We start from the raw sequence: 10136 nt of genomic DNA, 5'->3' as shown, positions 1-10136 counted from the left end.
TCAAGAACGATCCCGACTGTGAAGCGTTCAAAGCCATTTATTCCACTTTCCTGCTCCCACAGATCTCCAGGTAGAAACCCACACAAGCGCTCCCCCAGGCCCCAGAGGGAATTGACGGCACGGCACCCCGTGGCGCCGGCACCCCGAGCGGGAGCGCGGCCGCCCCGCCGCCGGTGCAGGGGAGCCCTTCCACCGCCGCTGGCAGAGGTGCTTGTCCAGCAGCCCCAGCCCTCAGCCGTGTCCACTGCAAACAAACACAGCCGCGTCCGAGTCAACACGGGGCGTTTAAAAACTAAGACATTATGTTCCTTAAAAATGAAACGGGGACCTGACAGCAGCAGTGTGTCCCTGAAATCACAACAGAATTCTAAGGCTTCGGCGCCCTCACGTAAGCACATGAACTCTCTGCAGGGGGCTGTGCAGGTTGATCTGGGAAGCTCGCTAGAGTTTAATGGCCATAAAAATACATAGCTTTCCCCTGCTTCAGACAAACCCAAACCCTCCCGGCTGGGCAGTGGAATCGCGTGGGCAGCAGCTGCAGCCAGCGACGGGTCGGAAAGTTAGAAGAAAGTCTCTAGTCTCACCCACTTTTAATCAAGCGCAAACACGGCGGCGTCACTCCATCGGCTCGGCCACCGGCTGCTCCGCCACGGCGTTTGCCCCCAGCCCCGCCAGCTGCTCCACCGCCTCGGCCACCGGCACAGCCACCAGCTGCTCCGCCACAGCCCCGCTCTCCAGCCCAGCCACCGGCTGCTCTGCTGCCTCGGCCGCTGCCTGCACAGCTGCCTGGTTCTCTGCCCTATCTGCCAATTCGTTGCCTGTTTTAGCAGGCGCCGCCAGCTCGTTTGCTGCCTTAGCGGCAGGCAGGTTTCCCGTTGCCCCGGCTGCCTGGTCGATGGCCGGCTTCTTCGGCTTCTGCGTGGCAGCCACCGCCTCGGCCAGCTTCTCCTCTGGCACCATGTTCAAGATCTTCAGGGCAAAGAGCAGCTGGAATTTGGCAGTTCCCACGAAGGAGTTGCCCAGGAAGTTGGGCAGCCCGCCCATGCGGTCCTTCTGGGTGTAGAGGGGGACGCGGACCATGCCCATCACCTGCAACAGCACGGAGCGCAGCTCAGCAGGGGCCGCGGCAGCACCAGCCCCCCCTGCACCACCCTCTGCCCCCACACCCTCGCCCCAGCACCCCGCCAGCCCACAGCCCAGGCCTGCCCTGCCCCGGCTGCCAGATCCTGCCCCTCCCTCCCACACCGACCCCTGCCCTCACCTGCCTGCCCTCACCTGCCTGCCCTCAGCCCAGCTGAAGCCCCTGTGCTGCCCCTCCCTGAGTGCCCCCCCCCCCCAGCCCCTGCTCTCCCTGCCCAGCCCCTTGCACCCAGCCCTGGCTCCATTCCCCCTCCTGCCCCTTTGGGGGGATCCCGCTGCCCCAGGCTGCTACGGGGAACCCCGCTTCCCCCTCCACACCCTGCCCTGCCTGGGGACACCACGGCTTACCCACGCGTCCCCCTCAACCACGCCACAACCCCGGGCCAACTGCCTCCGTTCACGCAGCTGCTGAAACCTGCCGAGCGCCTCGCGGGCGCGCGGGGAGACCCTAGCTCTCGCGCTCTACCCTGGGGCGTCAGCCGGACCCAGCTACCCGGGAGGAGGAAGGCTGCCTCCCGCACCGCCTCCACGCGAGCTGGGGAGAACTCGGGTTAGAGCAACACATCACCACACCGAGGGTCGCGATTCCAGTCCAGGTTACTCAGCCCAGGGCGGGGGGAGATGCCCACCAGATGCGAGACGGACCTCACCCGCGTCCCGAGGCTGAGCGGGTAAATAGGGCTCTTCCCTACGCAGGCAGTCACCGGGAAAGGCCGGAGCTCAAGCTCGCTACGCTCTGGAGCCCGAGACACAACCCCAGCCGACAGCCAGACCTCCTAACCGGCGCTACGCGGCGGTGCACGGCACTCGCCGCCGGTAGCTCTACATGCGGTGCATTCCCCCGCTGGGCTGTGAGAGACAGCCCAGCAGACCTAGGAGGGAAGCTTCGTCTTCCCTGGGGCTAACGGTCAGAGCTCTACACACCCCCTCCCTGGGGTCCCACCTCCAGCCCGTGGTCTCGGGAATGCACCGCGCTGATCTCGATGGTATGCAGCTCCTCCAGGGTCAGCTGCCTGGCGTAGAAGTGTGCTACCACGCGATGTGGCCCCTCTGTCAGGTGCGAGCACAGATAGTCAGCTTCCGTCAGGCGCACACAGCCCAAACCCAAGCCCAGCACCCGATTCAGACCGTCCTCCAGGGACCAGTAACGGCGATCCACGAACCCCCCGGGAAAGCCCAGTAGTCCGTCAAATCGCATCTGCATCTGCAATAGAGGCGCATGGTGTTAATGGGGCACAGCGGAGCCCCCGGGGCGGGGGGGGGGGGGAGGTGGGGGGCGAGGGGGGGCGCGGGCGCCCCAGCCCGGTGCCACGGAGGTTTCCATCCTCCCGGCCGCCTCCGATGCGGCCCTACCAGCTCCAGCGCATCCAGGACCGCTCACCGACACCGTCTCCGAGAGCTCGCCGCGGCCCTGGGCCGGGGAGCCGAGACGCCGAGGCGGAGCCGCCCCGGCCGCACAGCCGGGGGTCCCGGGGGCTCCCCCCCGCGGGCTCGGGCCCGCCGCCGCCGCCTCGGCCAAGCCTGATGCTACCGCCCTGCACAGGAACTACCGGACAGCCAGAGCCGCCGCGCCGCCCGGCCGGGCCCGCCCGCCTGCCCTCAGCCCGCCTCCCCCAGGAGCCCGCGGCCCGACCCAGCCCGGCCCGGCCCGCCCCAGCCCGAGGACCCGCCCGCCCCGCCCTGGTCCCGGCCCCGGTCCCGGCCCCGGCCCCGGCCCGGTCCCCGGCCCCCCCCGCCCGCCCCCTCACCAGCACGGCGTAGCGCAGCGGGATGCGGCCGAAGAGCATGCCCGGGTTGGGCGCGTACAGCATGGCGTGGCACGAGTGGCTCCAGCCCGGGCCCAGCCGCATCGCCTCATACCGCGTCAGCGGCTTCAGCTCGGGCACGCCCGGCACCCCCAGCGTGGGCAGCGGCGGCAGCACCCCCGCGCCCGCCGGCAGCGCCCCCATGGCCGCCATCGCCCCCATGGCCGCCATCGCCTCGCCGCCCGCCCCGGGAGCCCGCTCCGCGCACGCGCAGCGCCGACGGCGGCGAGGGGGCGGGTCCTGGCGCCGCAAGAGCCAGTGGCGACACGCCGCGCGCCGCGGGGCCAATGGGCGCTCGGCAGCGCCCGCCAACCCCCGCACCCGCCCTCGGCGGGGCGGCCAATGGCGGCGGGCGGCCAATGGGAGCGGGCGCTGCCGCGCGCGTCTCTGGCCGCATTAGGTAACGGCCGCACGGGGGCCGGCGCCCAATGGGAGCCCGGCTGGAAGGGAGGGGGCGCCGAAGAGCACGCCGGGAAGGAGGCGGGCACGCGCGCAGCCCCCCGCACCCCCCGCACCCCCGTCCCATCGAGGCACGGACGCGCGTGGCTGCTCCACGGGTTTATTACTACAAACATAGAGGGGAGGGGGGGGAGGTCGCCCCGGGACCCGCCGCAGAAGCAGAACAAGGCACACGGCGTGGGCAGCGCCGGGCTCCGCGGGGCGGGGGGTCAGCTCCATCCCACGGCGAAGGGGCTGCGCCCCCCGCCCCCCCGCGGAGCCGCAGCAAAGGGCTGTGCTCGGTGTGTACAAAATATACAACGGTAGTGTCCTTCATCTGCCGATTTTAACCCCAAACCCTCCCCACGCCCCCACACACACCTCCCACGTAAAAACTCGACGCCAGCCCCTACCCTCCGCCCCTCGGCCGCCGGCGGGAAGCATGCACGTCTTTAAAAAAGCCGGGCTGTGCCGAAAGCGTGCCGGGGCAAGCCGCCGGGAGCTGGGGGGCCGGGGGGGGTGAGCACGGGCCAGCCCCGCGGTGGCGGGGAGAGGCTGCGCCGGGGGTCCTGGCTCCGGCAGCAGGGGCAGGGAAGTCCGGCCCCGCTCACGAGAGGCTCTGCTCGTCCTCCAGATGAAGACGCGTCTGCTCGAACAGAAGGGGCTGCGTGGGGCTGCCGGTGCCGCGGCCGGGGAGCGTCTTGGTGAAGTCAGATGAGCCTGAGGAAGGAGAAAGGGGGTTCAGCCCCAATAACGCCAGTCCCGGGGTCAAACTAAGAGCCCAGGGAGGGTGCTCGGCCCTGGGGAGAGGGCAGCGTGGGCCAGGGGCATAATCCCCCCCCACACCCCCTCCTACCCTGCACTGACCACAGGAGAGACAGGGGAGCCCACGAGCTCTATCCCCCCTGCCCCTGCTAAGATGGGGGTTCAGCAAGCACCAGGGGTGGGACAGAGGACACGAAGTGGACACACCATCTGCCACCAGCCTGGGAGAAGCCAGCAGGGGCCTGGACGGTCATGGCACCCACGAGGCAGCAGAGCCCTCACCTGGGAGCCCAGCAGAAGCCAGTGCGGGGGGCAGGGGTTTCTGCTGCCCTGCCTGGGGTCCTGGCACTCAGGGACAGCAGGGACCCCTGCGGGTGCCAGGAATAGGAACAGAGCAGGACAGAGCCAGCAGTGCAGCCTGGGTGGTTTGCTGCCCCCCTCCTTCCCTGCCCCCATGGCCAGGACCAGCCCTGTCCCCGCTCTCGCCCGGCTGCCGGCCTTCCCAGGATGGGTCCTGCTGCCCCACACCACAGCGATGCACAAGAAGAATGAGAAGACGTACCAGCTTACTCCTCTATACCAATAGAGCAGGAATCGGGACCCAGTGCTGCCCAAGACAGGAGGGAGGAAGGCAGACAGAGAGGGAAGGAGACATTAGAGAGGTACTCAGAACAGACTGCAACTCTATGGAAGAAAACAGGCTGCAACAACAACAGTCGGGGGTGAGGCCAGCAAAGCACAGCACCCCACAGCCCTGCCCGCCATGACACCGCCCCAAGGCAGAGGGGTGCCCACTGCCCCCCACACCGGCTCAGTCTCCCAGAAGCCGGCCCAGATGGTTCCCCTCTCTCGGCCAAAAGCAGGAGCGGGTTGGGGGCGGGCACGGGAGGCCATGGTCACATAAACTGTGCCACTGAGTGGCCACAACCCAGAGAGGAGAAAGGAGGGGAAGGACAGAGACAAAAGGGTGAGGGAGGAGGAAAGAGAAGGGGAGGGCAAGTTACCTCTGTGTTAGTCTCCCTTGCCCACAGCTCGCTCTGCCCAGGGAGGAAGCGGGAGCCCGTGCTCCGTGCAGGTGCCTTCCTGTCCCATCCCAAGGCTGTCACACACCGCCCCAGCTGGGGAGGCTGCCCCGCACACAGCCCAAAAACCCCCCTGCCCCCTGACCGGCGCCGCGAGCGCGGCAGGTTGGCAGTTCGCCTCTGACCCCAACGGCACGGCCATTACCTGGCAGGTAGACGTCTACCGGGGGGTCACTATCCGACTGCGTCAGGCTCCTGTGCTCGCCGCAGCTGCCATCCTGCAGGACGTCTTCAACGGAGGGCGGGCGGCTACCTAGAACCAGCCGAGAACGCAGCCCCTCAGTGCTCAGCCCAGTGCTGCAGGACAGGTTGAGAACTTCCACGTGAGGAAGCTGCCCAGGCCTCCCCAGCCCCGCAGAGGTCTCAGGAGAGCCGGTCAGACTGGCCCAGGTCACAGTGCCAAGGGCCAGCTCTGTTCACGTGCAGGCTCATGTCCCAAAATGCACCCAGCACTCCCCTCCCACCCCATCCTCGTGCCCTCTGGATGCTGACCAAGCACAGACCCATCCCAAAGACATGGGGCACATCCTGCATGCCCAGCACTGTGGCCATGCTCTCACCAGGACCACACTGGTGCATACAGCCACCTCCCTCCTCAGCCATGCAAGGAGACAGCCCGTGGCGTGGGCAGCTCTACGTGTGTAGAGCTTACAGCAAGGAGAGATGCTTGGCAAGTAAACCAGGGAGATCTGTTGATTTTCTTCCTCCACTTCCCAGGAGCAACCAGGGACCCGGTGATGCACTGCTACAGGACGGGATTTCAGGGGCTGGGTGTTTCTGAACTCGTAGGTCCATTCCCCAGTTGTCCCCATCCCACTACAGTGGAGCTGGACACCAAGACAAGGTCTGGCTTCCCTCATGGCTGAGTGCACACTCACCCTGCTGCAGGGATGAGCCCTCCTCAATCTCTTCCCCTGCCACGCTCTGTAAGGAGGAACAGCACAGGTTACTTCTGTGGGCTGGAGGCCTTTGCTGTGCTTGTCTCCTGCTCTGGCTTTCTCCAGAGAGCTGGACTAGGGGCCAGGACTGGATTCAGGGAGGGAGCAAGGGGCCACCCACCAGCACTGTGGCACCACAGGCCAGGGTGGACGGGTTTTACAGGCAATGGCAGTGGGTGCTGGAAGCCCAGCAAGGCCCAGCTTCCACCCCTGCCACAAACACTGCTGGGCTTGCCCAGGAAGCTGGGGGAAATGCTCTGACATGGCTTCAGCCAAGCGGCTTTCGAATGCCCCAGCTCCCAAAGAGATGTTAGGGTCACAGGGAGCAGCTACGTCCTTCCTCGTGGAGCCCTATAGGTAAATAAAGGCAGCCGAGACTGCTGGCTCTGCGCTACTCGTGCTAACGAGCTCATCTTTACCCTGTCACTGAGGAAGTGATGGCCCTTCAGGAGACACCTCCCATGTCTCAGAAGAAGCCCTCCCAGAAGAGCTCTGGCTCAAAGCAGCTCCCCAGCAGAGCACCAGACTTACTTCTGGAGAGCTGGTCTCTCTCAGGACCAGCTCACCCCCGCTCAGCGCTGGCTGCGAGTCAGAGTCCTCGGAGAGCTTCTCTTCATCCTCCTCGTGGATCGGGGATGAGGGAGACCGTAGTGTGCTGCAGCAAGAGAAACTCGATTTGCAAGGAGCAGCAGTGCTGCCAGCACTGTGGGCCCTGCCGGATTTGGTGGCAGCAGCTCAAGCTGTCACCACCCCTGCCCTGTCCCTCCACCAGAAGCAGAAGCCAACATGCATGAGCAGGAGTTCAAGCTATTGAGCTAAATTCACCAGGGCCCTCCAGTATCAGCTACACAGAGAACAGCAGCAGCAGATTTCTGGGACAGAGCCGAGCGGTGCTCAGCACAGTAACACAACTCAGACATATCTGCCTTTGCATGGAAAGCAAGAGGCCCAGGTCCCACGCTGCTCCTCACACCTCTGGGGCTCCCCTCCCAGCGGGAAAGCTGGAATGAAGCACAGCGAGGAGTGCAGGAACAAACCCACTCTGACCCCATCTGTACGGCCCTGCAAGGGACATGTGAAGGGCACCCGCAGTGGACTGCCACAGCATCCACACCTCCATCCTCCACCACAAGACCAGCAGAGGAGGCTTCAGGCAACAACTAAAAGATCTCATTCAGCATTTTGTGCTCTGAAATTCAGGTCATTTCCCTCCACATTCTTTTGCTTCTGGGGACCTCCACGGAAAGCTGAAATCCAACAAGGTTTGGATGTCAAATGCAAATCGAGGGACTAACTGCATTGGAAAGGAGACATTTCCATCCAAAGTGTGGATTAAAGTCTCCTTGTTAAAAATCCTTTCTTTTGGTGACAAAGCCAGACCTTAGGAGACCTAAGCTGGTAACCTCAGGCTGAATGCAGGGGTGAAGTCCCAACTCTCTCATGAGTACCTGCTGGCCTCCTAAAATTCTGAGTTAGCAGTGCTACCAGTGATGAGACCAGCCAGAGCCCTCTCCTGGCTCCCAGTGCAAGTGGCCACAAGCCCTCAGGGCTTGCAGGAGGAGTGGACCCCTCCATCCCCATGCTGACCTATCTGGAGACTTGCTCCGCTTGCCCTTTTGGTGGCTGCTCTCCACAGCTCTGTCCATCCCAACAAGCGGCCGGCTGGCAGGTGGCATCCCATCCACCACACCCGAGTAGTTGATTTCATCATACAGAGGAGCTGATGGGATGGAGGGGGACACAGAGCGAAGGCCATTCAGCGCTTCCAGCAAGGAAATGGGCTCATAGCCTGGAGGGATGTTGTCAGAGCTCTGTGGGCAAGAAAGAGAGTGGCATGTTAAGAAACAGTCCCCAGGACAGAAGCCCCCCTAGAAAGGGGTGGCCCCGCTGCAATCCAGCCCTGCATCTCCCACACTGCACTCCCCAGCAGCCCATCCCCTCCAGAGACCCTCAGCCTCCTTCCCCTGCAACAGCCACACATTCCCCTTCGGGTTGTAACGCTGATGATGCTCCAGGCAAGTTTCCAGAGCCATGTTTGAGAGACTGGGCATCTCAGGAGGCTGGAACATGACTGGGCACCCCCCCGCCATACTTTCAATAGCCGGGCAAGGAGAGTGAAAAAGCAGGTTCCTAAAAAAGCTGCCATAAAATTAATTTGGATTTTTTTCCCCTAAAAGTTCTTCCAATGGTTTAGAGACCTTTCCAGCTCAATAAGCACCCCACTTGTGGTTCCAGCCCCAGTACACACAGCTGTTTCACAGCACTACCAGTGTTACTACGAGAGAGTCAAAGGAAGGGAGTACATCCTCAGAGCCTACACCACTTCCACTTCTCCCACGGTCTCAGTCCTCTCAGCTGCTAACGCTGGCTCTCTGCACAGTCGCCTCTGCTAAAAGGTAGGAAAAGGATCACAGAACCACTGGTCCTGTAAGAGAGGAAGGCAAAACTGCACCAATTCCCATTCCCCCTGTAACTCACTGAGCTGCCAAAGGGACCCTTGCAAAGCCAATAAACCAACACTGGTTTAACTCCAAAAATCCTCCTGATCATAAAGATCCTGTGGACAGAGACAAATGGGGTTTATGCTGCAACCCAGCAGGCCGCAGACAGCTCAGCCCAGCCCAGCCTGCTGCAAACCAAGAGGCGAGACTGCAGCAGTCCAGGCCTACATTAAATTGAGCTGTCTCAGCCCTGTATCCTCAGGGAGATGGTTCTACATCGTACCTAAAATGGCATGTCTCTACAAAGCCTGGCCATGAACTCCTGTAGCTTCTCTGTGGCTCATTTCCCAATCACACAGCTGCAGATGAGCCTGCCCAGCAACCTGTTCCAACACAGCCATTAATTTGGTGTGAGTTGATTGCTGAACTGACTCACTTGTGGTCACAGAAGGAGCTGGATCCGATGGGGAGGAAAGAACGAGTGGCACCTGGGGTCAAGCATCAACTCACATGCCTTAAGTATGGTCTTGTGACGGTTATGAGCTTGTGCTGAAGACCACAGCTGGTGATTGCAAGATAACCAAGGCAGCTGAACGAGGAATCAGTTCACAGTTGCTGCCACCTGTAGGCTGTGGGGCCAAAAGCCATCTCCACAAAAACATTTCATTTCCGGACAGCAGCTCGGAGGTGCTATTTTGTCTCCCTCACTTTTCTGTCCACAAAATCCCCTGGCTCGCGTTTGGGACATTTTTCTCCTGGCTGTGTAGACCAAGGCCTGAGGGTTCAAAGGCTGCTCATTTTGGTGCGCTGTTATGAAAGCTCAGGTTCTGCGGCACAGCTCAGATTCTGCAGCACAGCTCAGAGGAGGATTTCTCAGCCTCACTGCAAGTTACTGAGCTTTCAAACAACCCTAAGAGACACTGCTCTCTCCAGAAACACTTACTACTACACCACCCATAGCGCCCACTGCTCCAGCAGTACTGCTAGTCGCTGCAGGAGGCTTGCAGAGAGCCAGGGTCATGCCAAGCTTGCAGTAGCCTCATTACCTGAACCCAGCCTCAGGTTTTCCCCAGACCTGAGAGCGCAGCAAGCCACATTCCTCATAAGGCCGAGTATTTAGGCAAGCTTGAGCAAAAGAAAACTGCAGCCTCCTTGATACCAACAACAGCTGTAGCTGCATTTGATGGGAGTTCACAAAGAGGGCAGACTTCTCCTGGCCTAGGGACCCCCCTCACCTTTCCCCTTCCTGGCTCCTGGTCCCCCACAACTGCCATTCATGTTGTCCCTTGCACAGTGTTCCAGTTACATGCTCTCACACCTACTCAGAGAGTCCCCAACAAAACAAGCTTCATCCTTCCTGTTTCTGTAAAAGGAAAACAGCCCACTGCAGCGAGTGTTCCTGAAGAGAAGACCTGGTCCAACGGTGCCTATTTGTCTACCTCTACATCCCAGCACTGTGGTGGAAACCACAAGATGTGCCCACGCCAAACTGTCAAGGGGATGAGACAAGTGCAAGGAAGCTTCTGG

General features: G+C 62.2%; 2 protein-coding genes across 6 annotated transcripts in view; both read right to left on the bottom strand.

Moving 5' to 3' along the window:
- Positions 1–19: 19 nt before the first annotated feature.
- Positions 20–3153, bottom strand: NUDT16L1 (nudix hydrolase 16 like 1). 2 transcript variants are annotated; one of them, XM_074886200.1, is made up of 3 exons: positions 2889–3149; positions 2084–2344; positions 20–1089 (listed from the first exon to the last, which is right to left on the bottom strand). In XM_074886200.1, the coding sequence occupies exons 1-3, from the start codon at positions 3114–3116 to the stop codon at positions 616–618; spliced, it is 963 nt and encodes a 320-aa protein (XP_074742301.1). In that variant the 5' UTR covers positions 3117–3149; the 3' UTR covers positions 20–615. The 2 variants fall into 2 exon arrangements, with proteins under 2 accessions (XP_074742301.1, XP_074742302.1); XM_074886201.1 differs by lacking the exon at positions 2084–2344 and having other exon boundaries at positions 2889–3153.
- A 337-nt stretch (positions 3154–3490) lies between these two features.
- MGRN1 (mahogunin ring finger 1) overlaps positions 3491–10136 on the bottom strand; it is a 56274-nt gene continuing 49628 nt past the window's right edge. For 2 of the 4 annotated variants that reach the window (XM_074885504.1, XM_074885505.1), the window contains 6 exons: positions 7756–7979; positions 6700–6823; positions 6109–6154; positions 5376–5483; positions 4711–4755; positions 3491–4103 (listed from right to left, as the gene is read on the bottom strand). In XM_074885504.1, coding sequence (XP_074741605.1) covers positions 4715–4755; positions 5376–5483; positions 6109–6154; positions 6700–6823; positions 7756–7979 — 543 coding nt within the window. In that variant the 3' untranslated portion in view covers positions 3491–4103; positions 4711–4714. The remainder of the gene's footprint in view (positions 4104–4710; positions 4756–5375; positions 5484–6108; positions 6155–6699; positions 6824–7755; positions 7980–10136) is intronic. The other 2 variants (XM_074885502.1, XM_074885503.1) reach the window with 1 other exon arrangement.

The sequence above is a fragment of the Strix uralensis genome, chromosome 16 (genome assembly GCF_047716275.1).
Source record: "Strix uralensis isolate ZFMK-TIS-50842 chromosome 16, bStrUra1, whole genome shotgun sequence".
Classification (NCBI taxonomy): Eukaryota; Metazoa; Chordata; class Aves; order Strigiformes; family Strigidae; genus Strix; species Strix uralensis.
The sequence above is the reverse complement of the archived record's forward strand: the minus strand, read 5'-3'. Positions and strand labels throughout refer to the sequence as shown.